The following is a 22,564-nucleotide window of genomic DNA, read 5'->3' as shown; positions in this document are numbered from 1 at the left end:
TAGATAATGGAAGGCAACAAGGAGGAAGTAGTGTATTTGAACGTGGCATTCTTATAAGGGAGCATTTTGTAGTGAAAGTATGCTACAATGTTATTGTTTAAACGCACAGCTCCTAGATAGAGCATATTTGATCGTAACACGAACTGTAAAACTTCTTAAGGTTCTAAAATAGTTTTATTATAACGTACTGAGCTTCTTAGTGTGAGAAGTAAAATTATAACAAACAAGCTTTGAATATATAACACCAATCTCATCAAAATAACAAGTATATAAGTTTGTTTTTTGCTATTGTTGCTAAACATAAAATTATAGAATGGGCTATCTATGCAGTGCCCATCACGGATATCAAAACGAAAATTTTAGCATTAAAACCTTCAGACTGAGCAGTTGGGATGTGTGCAACATGACATCACATGGATTGTTTGTTTGGTGAATGGATTGTACAAAAAGCACTAATTAATATAAGCGATTTATTATGTTTTAACACTCATTACCAGTTCATTTTAGTACAAAAGAGAGATGTTAGCTTTGAAAGTTATAGAGTTTATATTTTCAATTTATACTTTCCCTGTAGTACAGAGAATTAAAATAGAAGAACAGTTTATATGCTGTGTTTTTGAAATGTTAAAAAAACTTAGGATTGAGTTGTTCTCTGTTTTGTCTCACGTGGCCAAAATTGATGGGTTTGGGGAAACACTAACTGGAAGAGCGAAACTGAAAGACAATAAAGAAACGTTTTGTAGCTGTACTCAAGCTCATGAATTTACAGTAGTAACTAACGTGTTAAAACTTACACTACATATAAACAATGACTTTGAAACCACGAATGAACGAATAGCAAGCTGAAGGTTAAGGACAGATATTCAAATTTATAATGCTACTCTCGTGAACAGTGAGTGTTATTAAATACCAAAGACATTCTTGAAGCGCTAACTTGCTATGTTTACAGCTATACTTTTAATGGGAAACAGACGTATCATAGAAAACTTTGGAATGTGAGAGACAAGGACAAGTGATGGTTTTAATGGCTTGTCATCATGCCGGAATTATGACATATTTGGAGAACCGCCAGATTTTTGCCATTCTCATGACGGTTCAAAAACCACGTGGATGATAAGCAAGGTCTTTCTACTGCTTTAGTTTTTAACTGAACTACAGTAATGATTGAGTCATGAACAGTTGGTTGTTGAGATTAAGCCAAGTGTGATTTACATAATTTGATTAGAAAACGTTTTTCTATTCGCTGAGAAACAACATCAATAATACAAATTTTGTTCCTGGATAGTGTGTGTTATTTCATAGTTGCTTATGTTGTAAAAGTACAGAAAATGTCCATTATTCTCTTCAAACTTTGCTTTTGTGACCTGGATAATGAAATTTAGAAATTAACCTATTTTCTATGTAAAAACGGGCAAATTTGCATATTTTCACTTACATAAGGTCTGAATAAAACAACATATGAATTAAGATTTGCATGTATTTATACTAAAGTTATACAAAAATGAACAAAAATGTTTAGAAGTGAGTAGTTTTTTGAGATTTGCAACTGTAGTGTAAATCACTTTCACGTATCAGTTCCCAAACATAGTCTCCAATCGTATTTTCGTTATACGCTCCCAGGTCAAAAAAGCAAAGTTTGAAGAGAAAAATAGGTCTTCTCCATTTACTTTAGACATAAGCAATTGGGAAATAACACTCTCTGTCCAGGAACAAGAAAAAGTAAAAATGTTGTTACATAGTGTTATAGAGTGAATTTGGAATCGAACAAGACTAAATTTTAGTAATTAAATTACTTTGTAGTTCAGTGCATGTTTCTGTATAATAACAAAACGCGAAACGAAACTACCACACACATACTGAAACAATGGTAACAAAAGACTCTTCCTCTCTTGGTGGCACCGCGTTAAGTCTATAGAATTGTAATGCTGGAAACTTGGAACGGAACAAATATCCCCTTGTGTAGCTTTGCGCTTAACTATTGGCGGTGGGTGGTGATGACTAGCTGCCTTCTCTGTAATCTTACACTGTTAACTTAGGGAAGGTAGCGCAGATAGTCCTCGTGTAACTTTGCGCAAAATTCAAAAACAACCAAACAACAACAAAAACTGTTCTTATTGGTGGTAGCACCTCTTTGTGAGAACACATTGCACTAAAGAGTTACTGCTTTAAAAATGGAGGAAAAAAAAGAAAAAATCCCCACAAATAGTTGATAAACTATGGAGAATTTTGTGTGAAGAAAGTAAGAAACGCTTCATCTAAAGTGTTCTGAAAATCCAAGCAAATTCCATAATGAATTAACGGCTTTTAGACACCACTGAGTGAAAACTCTAGACGAGATACGTTGAAGTAATTAAACTGGTTTTAAAATCAGTTAATTTCGTGTATTATGAAACTTATTTTTTTAAAAAAACGGCATTTTTATACATGTTATTAACATGAACGAGTAATTAATCCCGAAATTTTTCAATCAATAAATTTTCGAATAAAAAATTTGAATTTTTATTCGGTTTAGTTTGGTTTGTTTTAAATTTCGCGCAGAGCTACACGAGGGTTATCTGTACTAGCCGTCCCTTTCAGCCGTGGGAATGTTATAACGTTTCTGTCAATTCCACTATTCGTTGGTAAAAGAGTAGCCCAAGAGTTGGCGGTGGGTGGTGATGACTGGTTGCCTTCTCTGCAATCTTACTCTGTTAAATTAGGGACGGCTGGCGCAAATAGCCTTCATGTGGCTTTGCGCGAAATTAAAAACAACAAACAAACATAAGAGACAGTATTGTAACTGTATTGGAATCCCCAAGAAGCTACATTCAGCGAGAAACTGAACACCTTAAAGGTTGTCCCTAACCTAGTGCAAAGTTGCTGGCAAAACAAGATGAAAGAAACTCTGTCTTTAAAAATGATCTGTTTTTAAAATGTTTCTTATAACATATCTTGTTATTTAACAAGTTCATCCACGTTGTCAAGTTTTATAGCAGTGTACTGACACATTTATCATCACCCAAGACAGTAAATGAAGACAGCCCAAGTCTCCTGGAACGTTCTGAAGTCTCCACAGTACTTTCCCTTCTCTCAAAATAGCTGAAAAATACCCAGAAATGCAAATATATTGTCACTTTAAACCCTTGATGTGTTTCGAACAAAACAATAAAATAGATTTCAAGTGACGCGTGCCTACACAATTAGGTAGGTGGTGAACAAGCTTGGTTGATTGGTGGAAAGAGGGTAGTTGAAGTTCGTTGTTGATTGAATCCCCACCAGTCAATCAGACATGTAAGGTCATCACAATTGCTTAAAATAGTAAAACGTATATCACAAACTATATGTATAGTGCATAAAATAAATTTACATTAAAAACAAATCTAAATGAGATCTCTCCGTTTATTCATCAATATATCTTTCTATGAGGGCTGGGAACTGCCCACTAGTTATCGTACTCGAAATGTGAATTAATGATTTATGGTTTTGAACTCGTTCCTACGTTCGTTGTGGTAATACGCTATGCCACATGGTGTATGGTAGTACTTAGACTATTCTGTAACTTTCATAATTTCCTCACTAGATGCACGTGAGCACAGCAAGCCTACAAGATGTTATTACGACCTGCCTGAGGCTAAATGTATATAAACTGTACTATCGTGAGTAATTGCTGAACATGTTTTCATATCTCAGCGGTTTACGAGAACAGACAGGATATCTCGAAATAAGCTTAGTGTATATTCGTATATATTTAACTATTCTAACCCAATGAACAAATAGCACAACTTAGGAGTGAAACTTTGTGGACTTGATAATACCCAAATTTTTTCGCAGTTTTATATATATGCAGAAATCTCACAAAACGCATTATTAAACAAGACCATTCTGTTTCTTTCTGCTCAATTTACTTATTGTTCTGCAACATTCACATAGAGAGCGCCCAGTAACACAGCAGAATGTCTGCAGACTTACAATGTTTGAAACTGGATTTCTATATCCGTGGTGGCCAGAGCAGAGATAGCCTATTGTGCAGTTTTGTTGTTAATTTAAAAAACAAACAAACAAACATTTACATTGAATATTATATTTTATCTTCTCTTGCTAAATATAGCTGCCAGTTCACCTGTAGTATGTGAAGTTATCACAATTATCTTTTTCACTAGCAGTCAGGTGATCTTTCCAAGTAAAGATATTTTAGGTTTCATTGTTTGTGACCAGTCACGTGATTAGCACCAGTCGTTCTGGCTAAATCTGACATTAACGAGGTAAATAAATAAGTAACATGAGATTTATTCAGTCTGGAACACGTCCTCAATAGGGTTAGTCTTTTAGAGGATTTCATCTATATTATTCAGTCTGCAGTAGCACTAAACAAATTTAAAGCTAACTCTCTAGTAAAGGTGGCTGTTGGTTGTGACAGGTGAGGTACATTCTCATCGTATTTGTTTGAATGAAGATTGTTTATTGTGTTTGTGAGTTTATGTTCAGTATTTCTCTGTTTCTCAAGAATTCAGCCACTCAGAGAATATGTAATTATTTAGTACTGAATATCCTGAAGAATATTCTGTTATTCTACGGACTTATCTTGCACTTTTTTTTTATATTTAAAAGTTACATTTGATAGACGATGTATTCCTACTTGTGAATAAGATCTACTTTCTGATCCAAGAGTAAATCTGATATGTTCTCAAACTTATCTGCTGGATATTTTTTTATTATTTTCAGTAGTGAATCCCTTTTCTCCGTGTTTTCCTTCCCTGTTCCTTTAGACTTTTGTGTTTTTTTACGACGGTTTTGACCTCTGTTGGTGGTTATTAACTATTGAATTTGATAATATACTGTAATCGAAGATTTTATTCACAGATCTGATTGTTTGTTTTGAATTTCGCGCAAAGCTACTCGAGGGATATCTGCGCTAGCCGTCCCTACTTTAGCAGTGTAAGACTAGAGGGAAGGCAGCTAGTCATTCACCACCCACCGCCAACTCTTGGGCTACTCTCTTACCAACGAATAGTGGGATTGACCGTAACATTATAACGCCCCCACGGCTGAAAGGGCGAGCATGTTTGGTGCGACCGGGATTCGAACCCGCGACCCTCGGATTACGAGTCGAACGCCTTAACGCGCTTGGCCATGCCGGGCCATTACAGATTTGAACCCCATTTTCGAACATTTAAGTGTAGTTTTAAATTATCATTGTATTAACTAGTAACGTTGCTGAGGTACATGCCTGAATGATTTACGTTAGTAAGTCGCAGTGTTTTTATAAACATTATGAGCATTTTGTTACATATATATTGATTTATATTAAAGAAATTGAGCAGGAATGGATGGAAATCACGTGATTAGTAATCCTATGTGTGTTACTCATGAATTACAAATTATAAAAAGGTATATCAAGAAACACGGCTAATACCAAACAGGCGTTTTAATGTTCATATCGTTTCGGGCTGCGTGGCTCTACCCCTGGTGATTTTAAAATTAATCTTTTAAAATTTAAGATTATATTGTTTGTTTGTTTGTTTTTTGAATTTCGCACAGAGCAACTCGAGGGCTATCTGCGCTAGCCGTCCCTAATTTAGCAGTGTAAGACTAGAGGGAAGGCAACTAGTCATCACCACCCACCGCCAACTCTTGGGCTACTCTTTTACCAACGAATAGTGGGATTGACCGTAACATTATAACGCCCCCAAGGCTGAAAGGGCGAGCATGTTTGGTGCGACGGAGATTCGAACACGCGACCTTCGGATTACGAGTCGAACGCCTTACACGCTTGGCCATGCCGGGCCCAACAGATTATATAAGTATATAGATACCTCATATGAAAAAAACGCTGTTCCAAATTAGAAACAATCGAGCTCTAGTCTGTTTCAGGGGTCGTGGCTTGAGGTTGTAAAATGAATTACCCAAAACATGTTTACCGCGTCTTAAGTGAAACAGATGGTTTCGTCCAACCCACGTGTGTTCCAGCTGTTCTTGTGCTATAAATTTTCGTTAATAAATGCCATTCTTGAAAGCAATCTAATAGACAAGTTACTGTCTCAAGTGTTGAGATCGGACCCCTGACGATATGGTGGAAAAAAAACTCGTGATGAAGCCTTCAGTACCTACAGATACGCGTTAAGTTAAAGTTGATTGTTACGTCATTCAAGATAATCACCATGGTGAAACTCTACACTAACACTGACTCACACAAACGACGAAGACACTTAAAGGCATTGCAAGTAATACTTATTCTTATTTTCCTGTCAACTCGATGAGACGCTGAGTTCAAATTTAGCTACGTGTACGGTTTATGGACGTATGAGGCCGAGATTATAATAATCTCCGAGAAGAGACTTGGTAGCCTCTGAGTATAGCACGTGTTTGTAAGTACTCTTACTTAGTGGCAAAGAAGTTGGATTTAATGGTAGAACGGTTAATCACAGTCTCGCAGATGGTAAAGTGACCCGAGTTCAACATCCAAATGGGAAATGGTTACATGAAATGCTGGGCTCCCTCTGTGAAAGGTTGGTTAATACTAAGTTTAAGGTTTATTAGTTTTATGTAATTTTTCTTAAAATACTAATTCATTTGGAGACTTAACACCTTACCCGTCAGTGACTGGTGACTATTTGTGATTGTAATTTGTATCAATTGCGTATAATTGTGAATTAAGAAACCCAGTACTGATGATAATACAAGGCAGAAAGCGCGTTGTGTCAAGATAGTAAATTATTATGTTGTTGAAACCTGTAAGGTACAAAGAGGGTTGCGCGTAAATAGATCTAAACTTTCGATACATACCTGTAAATCCTTATGTAAGAACAGGCGTTTACATCTGTATAAATTGTATGATGATTGACACGTTAAAAGAATAGCGAGATACGAAGTTAACGTGGAAGAAACAGGCCTTAATGGGTATTTAATATATAACCAATCTTAAAATCAACATAAATTAAAAATAATTAGAATTCCTATATGAAAGTAAAAATAAGATATTTAGCTATTATTTATTAAGTATTTCTTATCCAAAGGGAGCTATTTATATGAGTCTACACTAAAAATAATTAAAAACGAAGACCTTGAACCGACTGAAGACATTTTATAGAAATAATGAACACGCACAGATGGGGTTTTTGTCGCTCTGTTTCTGTAATTCTGCTCACCTCTTCTTTAATACTTGCCAGATTTTTTATCACACTAATAAAGGTCGAGTTTTAAAGCCAGTGTCATATGTTTGTTTTTATTTTGAAGTTATTATAATACAAGACCAAGAGTGACTGTGGGAAGATGAATCGAAGTCGTTTCAGTTTCTTTCTTTATTTTTGAGTTAAAACAAACCACTTAAATACATAATTCACATCAGAATGTATATGCATAATTTATATCATTATCATATATTTTACATACACAATTTATCATCGTATATTTATGTACATAATTAATTCCATTATGGTACATATACGTAATTCATGTTATTTAAGGCCTATTACTTAAGCATGTTTGAAATAATTATTTTATCCATACTTGCTGCAACTTGTATTTGAACTCTAACCACTCAGAGCCATTTCCTACTGTATGCTATAAAAGTGATTACAGCGCAGTGAGGCGTGCTTTTCGGACAGATGTAGAAGACAAATGTAGGCGTATTTATTTGCACGTGGCGATAACGTATCGGTGAGGTAAATGCTGTGTATCTAAAAGACCACGTATTTGTGTCTGAATAAATCATGAACATGGTGAGCATTTTACGGATGGAAACTTGGAGTGTGATGTTAGCTTCGGCCACCTCTGTTCAAATCTAAAGCTTTCAAAACGCATGTAAACGGCTGAGGACACCATATTGAAGAACACGCTTTTGATTTGATTTTAGTTATATATGTGCGAGAGATCGTTGAGCAAGTTTGTACGTAATGATTTGTTCAGGTGACAAATCTTTGGGTCCAAGAAAATGTACGTATTCCTCATCTATGATTCAATTGTGGTTAAAATTGAAACCCTTTTATGAACGTTTTTCTTGTTTAAGTACATTATCGATCGGTAGATGACCTCTAACCTTCATGACCTGTTCTGATGACGTATTCTTCTTCAGTTGTGTAACTCGTTTTGAAATCGTTATCTTTCCATGATTTTTGTGTACCTGAAAAAGTTGACGTCATGAGACGTCAGCTTAAAAGGCTATTCCATATGATGACGTCAACATTATTAGTTACCTTGTAAACATATAGGACAAGGCCTTCATTGTATATACGTTTGGGTCTCGATTTGTGCCAAAAATGACCTTAATTTTCTTAGATTCTTTCTTTCATATCACGCGTCAATGTAGTATATTGAAGCGAGTTAGAAAAAAAACAAACACGTAACAGGCTAGATATGCATGCATCACTTTGTGCACGAGGTTATTCGATGTGACGTTTTACATGACTTAACAGGAAACGGTGAAGTCGGTTTCTTTTATCAAAAAGCCAACAACCAGTTCGTTATGAGGTAGTTTGATTGAGCTTTAAAACACATAACCTATGATCAACAAGAGACTGTTTTCGTCCTTCAAGATTGTCCTTTCAAACTCGCTGTTGATAGAAGTAAAATTATTGATACTACCATTAAATTCCAGTGAAGTGTCACTCTTCATCATACTTACTACTTTATCAACCTGCTAGAAAAAGATGACAGCTTAGTTTAACTAGGTTCTAACCTCTCTTTCTCAAGTCTTAATTAGACTGGTGTCCTCTCTCTCTCGTCTTATTAACTTTAGAACTCTATAAACACATTAAAAAAGTGACCTCTTCCTTTATCAAACTGATCCACCTAGTTATCAAACTTATAAAAGATCACTTCTTACTCTTCTTACCTAGTGTCACAGGACTCGCAGCTCTCCATCTCTTTTTAGAGTGAAATTGCGTCACAGGACACGCAACTCTGGATCTGTTGTTAAACCAAACATGTATTTGTTATTTAATAATTTAATTTTTTTCCGTCAGTTTTGAAAAACATCTAACATAATAGGTTGTAAATCTCTCTTTCTATTAATGGCTGCTACATTTGTGGATTTTTATCGATTTTTTATCTTTATATTTTAGTAACTAGTCGCCACCACATTTTTCCTACTAAGTAGTTAACGTGTTTCACTTTGTGCTTCCTGAACACCACACGTTTTTCAGATTGATTGACGTTTTCAATCATAATTCCGAAACATGAAGTTTCTCTGCTAATAGCATGTGTTTTCATGATACAATGTAAGAAAAATTGTTTATATTACTTACATTTACAGGCATGTAAGGGGGCGAAGCATGAGTGTAAGATACGTTACACTTGCTGTCTGAGTGTGCTCCAATCTGGTCCATGAGTTTCACCCCCTACGTCCTTGCTTTCTATACGTCTACCCCAGAGCGAACCGGGAAAATTAGCCATATCGAGGCCATCATTGATGGGAAGAGGCAGAGGCTAAGACCGTGAAGTTTTGCTGGCAACATAAATTATCGTTTTTTTTTTGTGTGTGTGTGTAATGAATAATAACAAGGCGGCGCTTTTTCAGTTGTAAGCAACTGACGACACGCTATCGTTTTCTGGAATATATCTCTAACCTAGAATGAACTATTGATCCAATCGACCTTGAGAGTGACCTTCAAACGGGATCGGTTAATCAACAACAGCCTGTATCAGGTATAATTTCACAACTCTTATTGACAAGTTGGAGTTTTAAAACGATTTCATGGTAATGTTTTGATCTGGATAGACAGATCTCGGGAGAAAAATAAAGGAGGAATATCCGTTTTCCGAAGACGCTCGTGTTATCGGGATCCTCATATATAGTAACCATGCGATTTATTTTAACAAAACTAACACAGTTCAAAGTTTTATAATGTTATTTTTGGACACAATGACGTCATATTTACTTAATTCTGAACTTGCATCTTTCAGTGATTTGATTTTAGTAAATACAAAGAACGAATCACTGGAAACCATCTTATAAACCATAGTGATAGTTTTAGAGTAACTTGTTAGTTAAGTTGTTTTTGTTAGAACGTTGATTCTGTGTAAATCTAATATTCATAATCCTTGTTATATAACGTTGTTAGAACTTTAATTCAGGGTCCGGCATGGCCAGGTGGCTAAGGTGCTCGATTCATAATCTGAGGGTCGTGGGTTCGAATCTCTGTCGCATCAAACGTGCTCGCCCTTTCAGCCGTGGGGTTGTTTATAATGTTATGGTCAATCCCATTATTCGTTGGTAAGAGAGTAGCCCAAGAGTTGGCGGTGGGTAGTGACGACTAGCTAGCTGCCTTCCCTCTAGTCTTACACTGCTAAATTAAGGACGGCTAACGTAGATAGCCGTCGTGTAGCTTTGCGCGAAATAAAAAAAAACACAACAACTTTAATTCAGTGCCAGTCCAAGCCTTATAATATTTGTTTCGTAAGGTTATTACAACGTTCATTTTAGTGTAAATCTAAGCCTTGTATGTTTTATAAAGTTGTTAAATGTTGGCTCAATCATTTTAAATGCATGTTTGCTTGAAAGAGAGGTCTCGTTTGTGCTATGAAAGTATTATGTGGAAAGTTATTAATGTAGAACGTATAAACTTTAGAAGATTTGGAATAGTTTCAAGTGATAAGATGACGGTATTTTTATGGTGTTTGTGTTATCCAGCTACAAATACGTGCAATTCCTAAATGAACTGAATTTCTTACTTGAGAGCACCGTGTTTTCGTTGTTAAACTGGGGCAGGTGTGGCTCAATGGTTGCTGTGATTGGCTGCGAACCGGAGGTCCAAGGCTAGTGCTGTGATGCTGTTACAAAAATAACTGTCCCGTTACACCGTTTGAAATGGAACAGTCTAATGGAAGTAGGTGTTACTGCCTTTATCCCTAGTCATTAGTTAGTTTGTTTGTGAATTTCGCTCAAAGCTACACGAGGGCTATCTGCGTTAGCCGCCCCTAATTTAACAGTGGAAGGCTTGGGGAAGGCAACAAATCAACACCACCCACCGCCAACTCTTGGGCTACTCTTTTACCAACAAATAGTGGGATTGAGCGACACATTATACTGTCCTCACGGCTGAAAGGGGGAACATGTTTGAAATAGAGATTCGAACCCGCGACCGTCGGATTACGAGTCGAGTGCCTTAACCACCTGGCCATGCCGGGGTCCAGTAGCTAAAGAAAAACAAACATTGGTTAAAATACTTCATAAGTAGTGAAACATCGTATCGTACATCTCTAGCGGTTAAAATCAGTCATCCAAAGTAAGTAGAAGTCTTATCGAACAAATGTGAACAGTCCATTTGATGAACGACCAACTTGTTTTTTCGGAACAACAGTCTATGTTACAGAGAGAACACCGGATATGGAAAACATGGTGTAGTTGATAATATATTTTATTTTCACGCATTGTCTTCCAATGAATGTTTACCGTATTAGTAATGGTTTGGTTTGAATTTCACGTACAGCTACACGAGGGCTATCTGTGCCATCCGTCACTAATATAGCAATAGGAGACTAGATGGAAGGCAGCTAGTCATCATCACCCACCGCCAACCGTTGTGCTACTCTTTTATCAACGAATAGTCGGATTGAGCGTAACATTATAACGTCCTCACGGCTGAAAGGGCGAGAATGTTTTGGTGTGACGGGGATTCGAACCCGCGACCCTCAGATTACGAGTCGGGTGCCTTAACCATCTGGCCGTGCCGGGCCTGTTAGTAGTGACGCGGGTATTTTTCTTTTCAGTTTTGTTACTTTAAAAGAAAATATTTACTGACGTGTGAATGGTGTAAAATGTGTTTTGACTTTTAGCGTCTCATAACTTTAATTATTACAACTGAACCTGTGTATGGCTATCACCGACGTGGGAGATGTAAATTGTGTCCTCCTACTCGTATATTCAAGAGGCCCATGGGCGTAGAGAGCAAATTAAAAAACATGTATCCCTATGTTTGACTACATCCTCTACCCTTTCCAGATTGAAAATTCTCCCAAGAGCAGTTTTGATCCTTCGGAGTCTAAAGAGGTTTTTGGTTTTTAGTTAACTGCTGAAACCGGAAGTGTCTATTATTTTTAACAGTGACATCTAGGATTTCTTACACATTATATTATTCCGATTATCGTATTCGTTTCAAGTTATTACGAACATTTCTTGCACGACTTAGTAGCAATGCACAATAATTGAACTATAGAATAGAGCAGAAATTTCAGTTTAAGTAGGATCGTATTAGAGAGATGTAATACACATCTAACTGTCTTTTTAATTACAATGACGATATTAAAATAAACATCAGACGCAAGTTTCATTTTCTTTTTAATTTTAGAAAAGTTTGACTGGAATTCAATTATCACGTATTAAGAACAACTATGCAAAGAGTGTTATGAGCCTTTAAACCAGACATTTAATAAAATCTCGGATGAGTTTTAAAGGCCTCGACCTTGAAAAGATTTGGCCTAACATAAACACACAGTTCGAATTGCCACTCGAATTGAGGATAGATGACGTCAGAGTTTATTGTATGGAAAGAGGCAGCTAATGTCCCAAGTAAAAAGATGCACGTTCGTGTTTGTTATGTGTTTTGGTTGTCCACACAGATTAACTGCTGACAAACTTCACGTTTTATCTCTGTTTCTGTTGGAAATGTTTGTTTAGAATTAAGCACAAAGCTATGGGCGATCTGTGCTCTGCCCATCACTGGTATCCAAACCCGGCTTTTAGCGGTGTGATTCCGCAGACATACCGCTGTGCCATCGGGAAGCCTGTTAGAAATGGAACGCTCATGACATTGTTGTTAATGTATCCGATCTTTACATCATAAGGTTTGTGGCTCACGTCCCGCTGGCTCAAAAACGTGCACCACGTGCGAGCCGTTTGACTAACTGTCTTTCCTCTACTCTGCCTGTCAGTACAAAAACATTAGGGAATGCTATGGAAAGCAGTCCCTGTGTAGCTCTGAGAGAAAATTCTGAAGCACGCAAATATATTCGAAGTGTCTTAATATGTGATAATTTAATTGCGAGTAGCGAGTCCATTTACAAACAGTTGCGCTTATTGACTTGCAAATGTGAAATGCGCACAATTAATGTTTAAATCACCGGCCCGGCATAACCAGGTGGTTATGTCGCTCGCCTTGTAATCCGAGCGTTGTGGGTTCGCATCCCCATCGCACCAAACATGCTCGCCCTTTCAACCGTGGGGGCGTTATAAGTTACGGTCAGTCCCACTATTTTTTGGTAAAAGAGTAGCCCAACAGTTGGTGGTGGGTAGTGATAACTAGCTGCCTTTCCTCTAGTCTTTCATTGTTAAGTTAGGGATGGCTAGCGCAGATAAACCTCGTTTAGCTTTGAGCGAAATTAAAAAGCAAAAATAAGATTTAAATCACCAGTTCGGTGGAGCAAATTCCAAATCTCAATGACGGAAGTATGTTGTCACATTAGTTTCTGATATTACGTGGGTGTCTGAGGTCGTGTCTTACAACATTAGAATAACGTCTTGTACGCCTATCATTCTATCTAGTTACGTTATACAGATTGAAAATCACTTCCAACAGGACAGATGTCACTTTTCAAGTTTTCATTTTTATAAATATTGAGTGTCAAATTTACGTGAAAGGTTCTAAGAAAATGCTCTGTAGAGTGAGATCTGACCTCTCAGACAGTTATTTAAACTTTTGCTGTTTGTCTTTTAACCCTAATTTCCAGTGAATTTTGGGAGTTAGAACTTCAAGGTAGTACCAGTCTAGATGTTTGTAACACGTTAATGGCAATGTAGACATTTTGTAAAATTGTACTGCCATCATTTAAGCCGAGGTCACCTGATCTGAACTTCTGAAACCACCTTCGACATTTTCTTTCATTGAGAGACTCCACTCCATAAACACCTTGAATGTTCCGTGTAGGTTCTGCTGCACTATTGCCTTTGTTAAACTCATAAAGCATCATATGTCTAATGTGTTCCTTAGATACATCTATCTTCTTGAGGGTTTATTGGATTAATGATCTGAAAACGTGGAGTTGGGTTAGTTTGTTTTATTTGTCTGAACATTCTTATACACGTTGTACTACATACTCTAGTCATTAAAGCCTTCTACAAAGACAGAAATGATGATGCACGTTCTGTATTAAATTGTCGGACATTACTTATGGGATGACCTGATATTTTACTAAACAGTAAAAATTGCCATATGGTCAATAAACAAAGACACTAAATTGTGGCTGCAATCTGGACGTCCCTCTACGCGACGGGGAACTGTGAAACATATGCAAATCAACTGTTTAACTAACTGCTAGCATTGTGTACACGTATGCTCTTAAGTCGTATACGTATAATTTATGTTTCTCAACGATCCGGATGCACGTGCATAAGATGTTTTAGTTTTCTACCTGTTTAGTTTAAGCTTCTTAAACCAAGCAATTTGAAATATAATAAGAGCTTTGTCAAAGTATTCACCTCTCCCTGCAAAGTTTCCATTTTTTGTTGCCGTCTGAGGCTTGCAGTCACGAGACTTTCAAATGATATTCTAACTTTGAACGAACACAATCTAATTAGAATATCCTCAATTACATGAGTATTCAACCTCTTTGCAATGGCAAGCATAAATGAATTCAGGTGCAAGGAATTAATTTGAAAGGTCACGCAATGAGTGTAATGGTCTTTGTCTATGAGTAATCAAAGTGGTTTAACTTCAAAATAATTACGTCTATTGAAGCCATAACTCGCACAGTAACACGACAAACCAACCATGAAGACCCAGGAGTTTTCTAGACAAGTCAAGGACAAAGTGGTAGAGAAAAAATGATTAGGAAAAGGTTACAAGAAAACTTCAAAGTCTGATTATCCCTTTTGAGTTCAGTGAAGTCCATCGTTAAGAAGCAGAATTTGTATTATACCATCCAGTTGCCGCTCAGATCAAGCAAGAAACTGGTTAGGATGCCACTGTAAAGTCAACAGTGACTTTGAAAAATTGTCAGAGCTCGTGCATGGATAATATTCTGGTCCCTACACAAAGCTGGTTTGTATGGACGAGTGGCAAAACAGAAAACATTACTGAAACATAATCATGTTAAATCTTGTACGAAGTTTACGACAAAGCTTGTAAATGATACTGTAGACATGTGGTAGAAGGATTTGTGGTTAGATGAGATAAAAAATTGAGTATTTTGGTCTAAATTCAATACCATCCCAACTTTTAATCATGATGGTGTCAGCACCAAGTTATGTGGATTCTTCTCGTAAGCAAGGACTGGAGAACAAGCCAGAATTGAAGGGAAGAAGGAGGGTAAAAAAAAAAAGCTAAATCCTGGACGAAAACCTTTTGAGCCAAGAATCTAAAACTGGGTCAAAAATTCACATTTCAGAAGAACAAAGCCACACTGAAGTGGTTTCAAAAAAAGAAATGAATGTCCTGAAGTGGCCCAGTCAAAGTCTTAACAAAAATCTAGTGGGAAAATTTATGGAGAGACTTGAAGGTTACAGTCCATCAACAATTCTCAATGTCCTTTTCAGAATTGGATCAGTTTTACCAGGAAAAAGAGTAATGATACCATCCCAATGTGCAAAGCTGGTTGAGATCTGTGCAAAAAGACTTGCAGCAGTAAACGCTGCCAAAGGTGCTTCCACCACATACTGATTTAGATTATTGAATACTTGTGCAATCATCAAATTTCAATTTTTATATTTTCTTTGCAGGTTTTGCTGCCATTCAGCATCCTTCGCACTTAAGTGTGACGTTTGATCATTGTTGTGAATAAAAACAAGTTCATTAAAAACTGTTTACATTATTTGTATTTCATCAAAATGTGACATTATTTGTAGGGGTAAATACTTTTGTAAAGTACTGTGGGTACTGCAGAAGGTTGTTTGGAGTTGACACAGTTAAATAATGTTTTGGATAGATTTAAAGATGGTACATCTGAAGTAGTCCTTTGGTAGATTTAACTTGACAGATCTAAAGCAGTCCTTGTACATCTAATTTTTGTACATATTTAAAGGTAGCACATATAAGGCAGTTTTTGTTTAGATTTAAAGGTGACGAACGTAAAATGATGACTTTGAGTACTTCTTCGTCCTGGCAACCCAGTTGATGAATGGTGTAGTGTTATAAATAATCCATACATCGAAATGTTTACTTCGTTATGTCAAAAATCTTATCTGTAATTAGTAACGTTATATCTTTAATGGAATAGGTCAAAATCAGATTTGTGTAACCAGAAAATAGTTCTGTTTCATTTTTAACTCATCTTATCCAGTTCGTGAAAATATACAGATACATGATCCGTACTCGTATCTAGCTGATTCAGTCAAGAGTTTTGTGTGTGCTCGTGAGGCGTGATGACTTGCTTACCGGTATGCTTAACGTAGTTATGGTGTTAGTCATGTTATTTCGATATGAACAAGAAACCCTTTTAAGTATCACGAGTGATTATGTCATGATCTATTCAAGCGATTTTTGCGGTTTGAATAAGTATTTGCTTAAGAACCACATTATCGATAAGCGTATATTGAGTAAAGCATTCGCTTTACTCTCTTAAAACTAAAGTCCAGTGGTAACCACAAGACGTGACTTGTATACGTACGCGTACGTATCTGTCCGTTTGTCTATTTAACTATCCTTTCATTCTACTCGTTTTATAATTATTAGTATTCTTTTTGTGTTGGGGGCTGGACGTGGCTTATTGGTTAATGTGGCCGAACTGTGAAATTGATTCATATTCACGACCCGTTGTCGTAAAAATGTGCTTCACATTTTGTGGCTGTGGTTTAATATCAAATCCCACTACTCGATCAGATAAGAATAGTCCAAGGTTTGGAATGGGTGCTGTTGACTAGCTGCCTTCCTCCTGATTTCTCAGTTCTTGGGTAAAACTGTAATTTAAAATAAACAGATCGTTTCTGTGTTCGTTTCTCGCATATGTGTATCTTTCAACTGAACACATTTTAATAAAATAGCCCTCGTAGGACCCTCCAACGGCATTTAAAAACTCTTAATAGGGGACACAAACTCAAATTTAGCCCTTACTACAAGACTAGAAACTTGCACAAGCAAACAAAACGTTGTTCGTTCTCTCACTTAAGTTTTGCTAGTAAGTACGTTGCTTTATCTTAGTTCTGGTGTTGCGAAACTAGCACAGCTAAATAGAACATTGTTAGTTTTCTGTACAAGTTTTGTTGCAGCAAAACTAACACAGATAAACAATTCGTTGTTGTTATCCCTCTTAGTTTTGATGTAGCGAAACTGGCACAAATGAGCACCACATTGTTTTCTCACTCTATCTTAGTTTTGATGTAGCGAAACTGGCACAAATGAGCACCACATTGTTTTCTCACTCTATCTTAGTTTTCGTGTGGAGAAATCACCACAGATAAGTTTTATTTTGTTGGCTCTGTTTTGTCGTGTTGCAGTAGAAGTAGAAAAACCTGCAGTAAACTTCTTGTGTGTCATGTTCACAAGATCGTCAAAAAGAATCTTCATTTTGTAAGAAAATGTGGAAACTTAAACAAATAATTAAAAGTAATAATTATTATGTCGTTTTAATAACACTGACGGAAGATCGAGTAAGGAATATTTAACCAATTGAAAAACGAAATTTTATCAAGGAAAGCGAGTTTATGATAAAAGTGTATATTTATTTCCCTTTTCAAGAAGTGTTGTTATACTTATTGAAGGTAACAACCTCGTAAGGTGATGTATTGAAATATAACCTACCGTCAAGGTGATGTATACCAGGGTGTTTTCACTTCATGATAAATACGAACAACGAACTATTGTTGAATATTTTCCTTTTTAACCAAACTGTATCTAGGTTAAGAAAGAGAAAGGATTCGAGTTTTATTATGTAATTATTTTTATTCCACTGCACAGTTTTTATTACTTCTATTTATTTTGTAGTTATGGTTTACATTCCGAAACTTAGGAAACGTTGTAAAACCTTGTCTCGCATTTCTTTTGTTATATTAATTCCTGTTCAGAAATAGGGGTGTGTGACTATCACTGCAGATCATTCTTTAGTCTCTTTATAAGTCGCTGCCCAATATGCTTTTCGTTCAATACCAGAACTCGTACATAATATTATCTCATAATCCACTTTTTAATTGAACACATTAAAAAGGAATGTGGAAAACGTACATCTCCAATTTGTTTTTGTAACTATTTATTTTGTTCTAGTGGTAGGTTTTTATTGTTCCTATTCAAATATTAAGTATTTAGTTTCTTTGTTCAAGTTTGCACGTTTCAGTTGTTTCGATTAATTTTGTTAAATTTCTTTATTAAAGTTTTTCTCACTGTTTTAATTGTTTAGATTAACGTTTTCGTTGTTCTTAACGTGTATGCGTTTTAGTAAAGTTCATTTGGTTTTACCCTATTTATTAAAGCTATTCCAAAAAAAGGAACATTTCTTATTTTATACAATGAAAATAATATTTGCAATGACGTCTGAGAAGAATGTTCTACAATGTACATCACTGGATCGATATCGGACACCACGCGGCCATTATAAAGCTATGTATGTGTGTGGTATTAGATTCGAGGTGGCATACTGGAACGTCTACTTCCTAATTAAAGCAAACATATATATGAATATTAGGTTTGGCACTCGTAAGCTGTTCATATGTCATGCGCACAAAGTCAACCCAAATAATATTAACCACTTCAGTAGACTTAGCTAAAGTAATGTACGAAGTATATCGACGGTCACAGCTGTTGACTGATAATTTAGGTCATCCTATATTAAAAAAAAACGTTTTAAACTTCTACAGTGGGAAAATGGTACATGGGACTCTGTAATTACTCTTGTTGGACTTCGATTTGAGTAATGAATTTCAAGCTGTGATCGTTCGTCATACTGGAACAAGCGTTTCAGAAAACAACAGTTAAAGTGCTCTTTCATTTTCTGTTTCGAGACTTGGAACAAAATAATTAGTATATCGTTTCTTACGATCACAAGGTTTCTAAAATACCCACAGATTTCTACAAATTGACGTCATTAAAGTTGACGATTTTTCACGAGACATGCATGACCCCAGGGCCACAGTAAAAGCTCGCGCCGTGTCGAAACTGAAATGATGTTTAAATTGTATATGTAACGATTCTAAAATAACTTTTAATGTGTTCGGTAAATTTCACGGCCTGTCAACTTCTGAATGTTTGTTTAGTTTTGTTGTAAAACTTCGACTTTTTTAAAAATCGGATAATTAAATAATTTCTCTCAATTTCTTTCACGTGAAGGTTATGAAGACCCTTGTTAGAAACTAATTATCAACTTACTTATTATTTCAAGCCTCTAAATTTCTAGTTGGCTTGGTTTTTAGATGCCAAGACAGCATAATTTCCAGTGAACGTGCAGACGAACGTTTGTGTCTCGAGAGTGAAAAAGGCGGTCTCATATTTATACAGAATAACCTGGTTCAGAATGAACTTTAGCCACTATTTTTTATTTCTTTTAAAGGAAACACTTTAATCTGTCTCTGGTTACAGAAACATTGATTTTATAGTCCTAATTCACAACTCTTAAAAGATGATATATTTAAATACCAGATTACAATCTTCACTGACGATTATTTCAGGTAGCACAGACTTCTTTGAGATCTCGTTAAAAAACATAAGCTTCTAATTCATCATTTGTGTTTCAAATCCGAATTGTTTGGTGTTATGTGCTTAGAATCCACTCTTCTTTGTACTGTCTATCTAGAATTGTCTTCTTGTTACTGTGTTTGAAATCTAACTCTCTTAGATTTCTTTCCAGTGGCGGCGCCAGGATATTTTCGTTGGGGGTGCTGAGGGACTCTGTGGTAAACTGTGGAGGGGCTTCCCAAAATGCCATCAATATGAAGTATAGATGGTAATTTATAATAATGTAAATACCAAGGTACATTTCAGAAAGGTGTGCTATTTTGAACTGCGTTTTCAATGCAGTTTTCATTGGAAACTCGTACTCTGATTAATAATTCATTATTACAAATTAGAAATAATCTGCTTATAAAAATATGCGTATATGTAAAAGTGGAAGTGTTTTCCATATTTTATTAATATATGTAGGTAACAATATTGGGGGGCTGAGGGGGGGCTCAAGTCCCCCCCCTTGGCGCCGCCACTGTTTCTTTCTGTTTGTAACCAACATTCATTAGAACAACATTTATCTTGTAGTAGATAAGAATTTCATTAATGTGTCCTCACTTTTTAACAACATTGATTTAGAAAAGGTAAGTTACGTTCAGGTAGTGTTTTTAAGTTGTCTATATGATTTACGGTTTCTACACAGTTAGTAAATGTATTATAAAGTAGACTGCATTAAAGGAATGTTGTTAAAACGCGTTTTCTTAAAACTACAGGGCTATAAAGAAGAATAAGAACAGGCCTCTTATACCAGTTAGTTCATAGTTTTATTTTTACCGACATAAACAAAACTTGTACATTTGCACCGTGTGAGAATGCGTTCGTAATTGCACAAGAAATGGATGATAATTATTGGTAAAGTAAAGGGCAGTTTCGACGTCCTTTGGTCAATTGATTCTGCTCAGCTCGTCCATTCGAATAGTATAATGTACTTGTAAATTTAATTAGACAAGCGTTGCGTTATTCTAACTGCTTATCATAAGCACTCCTCTATACTAGCTTTTCATCATCTAGAACACAGGGCCAGGTCACCATCATTAGTATTAAATGAGTAATTCCATTTTAACTTATTGTATATTTCTACAGTATATAAGTCTGCCTTAGTTTGGAAAAACGTTTTCTTACATAAACAAGAAGACCCAATAAACATCTCGCACCAACTTAACTGAGAGTGACAGTTTCGAAGTTTGTTAACTATCATTAGCTCAATTAAGTCTAAACAGAAGACATTACCGAGTTATATAGATGTGGAATAACTTTATACAGAGAAGCCTAGTTATGTACCAGGACATGCGTTACAAAAACGTTACCAGCAATGGTCTTGTTAGGCCTAAAACAGAAGACATTACTGAGCTGTACAGATGTGAAAAAAAAACACACATCATTTTGTAATTTATTGATGTCCTTATAATACAAACTACTGTTTATTAAGAGTCTACTTTGGTGACGTCCGCATAATACAAATTTACGTTGGTTTAAGAGTGCGTTTTGGGAACGTATTGACAACAGAAACTATCTTCTGTTAAGAATGTTTGTTTTAGGAACGTCCACACAATATAAAGCACTGTCAGTTGACAGGAGTTCACCAACTCAAGCACTTTTTACCGATAATCTTAAAGATAACAGAGAATATTTGTTATAAATTAAAATGATTTTAACAGAAAACTTGTCGCTGTACTAAACTCTTTGTCAGTTTTATATAATAATATCGCAAATGTCTGCCATGACAACTGTGGACTTGTATTTAGTTTTCGCTGTCTTGTCTTCTTTACCACAGTCAGTTATATAGTGAATGTTTGTTTACAGCATACGAAGTATGGGGGCTTGTATTTAGAAGTTAAAAACACTTAATGTAATTTGTTGCTTGTTTTGATCTGGACAAAGACTTTGAACGAAGGTTGGGTCAGAATAAATTACTGGATATAAACAGTTTTCTTGGGATACTCTGGTATAAAAGCGCATGTAACGACAACCAGTCAGTTAAAAACAGTTTAATAGAAACGCTAAATGTTTCAGTGTCGGGAACTTGCCAGTTATAGAAAAATGGGGGGAGGGGAGTGCAGCAACATCGCTGGAGAGGTCGTTTACCCAAGTCTCGAACCACAGTCTGTCCGATTGTCGGTAATAGAATCAGCACAGAGGAAAGAAACGAAGGACAATACATCGGAGCTCAGTTCAGCTCGTAACGTACGAGCTCACGAGACTGACACTCTCTAATTTTGTCCACCGTGACACCACTACTTTGTTTGGACACGCGCTAATGCGTCACAGAAAGTTGTGTGTTGCTGCTACCATGGGAAGCGTAGCAACCTGCTCTTACCTTGCCTGAGGCGTAGCAGCTGACGTCAAGGGCTAACTAAGTAGGCAGTAGTGGATAGAGGCGTTCTCCACCTGTTAGATTCTTTACAAGTAACTGGTATTCATTCCCGCGTTTCTAGAGGCTTGCAGTTCCAGAATAAGTAAGTCAGTACTAGGACACGAGGTTCAGAAGTGGTAACTACTGAAGTCACACTCTTGTTTTCATGTGATCATTGGTGGTAACTAGTGGTCGCCTTGTGAACTAAAGTTACGAAATTCCGCTGTATTGTTGGTAGAATACAAAGTCTGCTCGCGAACAACGGCAAGTAAGTTGTACTTTGTCATGATGTTTGTCTATCGGTGCCAGGAGCACGTTACTAGCAGGACGGATTAAAATACGGTGTTACACCAAGCGTTGTTATTAGAGCTCAGGTAAGTAAGTATTAGTTGTAAGTTGAACCTTTGAAAATATTGTGTAAACAAGTTATGACGGTAAAGGTATCGTGTTGCTAAGTTTCAGGAGATTTGAAATTTGACGGATCACGTCAGTAATATCAGATAGTTTTTAAAACTGTTACAACTAATATAAATAGCACAAAACGTTTCGATAACGTTCTCAGTATGGAGGGGCTGTTACAAACCCAGAAATTACATCTTGAACAGCGGTCACCTTGGGTTATTGATGTTATAACAGTATATATGAACATGATTGTCAC

The 22,564-nt window shown here is 36.3% G+C and overlaps 1 protein-coding gene across 3 annotated transcripts in view; it reads left to right on the top strand.

Annotated features, from left to right (window-relative positions):
* Positions 1 to 22,564, top strand: part of LOC143248702 (breast cancer anti-estrogen resistance protein 3 homolog) — a 76,750-nt gene that overhangs the window by 23,671 nt on the left and 30,515 nt on the right. The window contains exon 1 of one of the 3 annotated variants that reach the window (XM_076497342.1): positions 6,007 to 6,485. The exons of 1 other annotated variant lie outside the window; for it this stretch is intronic. In XM_076497342.1, coding sequence (XP_076353457.1) covers positions 6,443 to 6,485 — 43 coding nt within the window. In that variant the 5' untranslated portion in view covers positions 6,007 to 6,442. Of the gene's footprint in view, positions 1 to 6,006; positions 6,486 to 21,343; positions 22,281 to 22,564 lie in introns of those variants that run through there. One more of the 3 variants, XM_076497343.1, reaches the window with a different exon arrangement.

The sequence above is a fragment of the Tachypleus tridentatus genome, chromosome 4, assembly GCF_004210375.1.
Source record: "Tachypleus tridentatus isolate NWPU-2018 chromosome 4, ASM421037v1, whole genome shotgun sequence".
Classification (NCBI taxonomy): Eukaryota; Metazoa; Arthropoda; class Merostomata; order Xiphosura; family Limulidae; genus Tachypleus; species Tachypleus tridentatus.
Note: the sequence above shows the minus strand (reverse complement) of the source record. Positions and strands in the feature narration are given on the sequence as shown.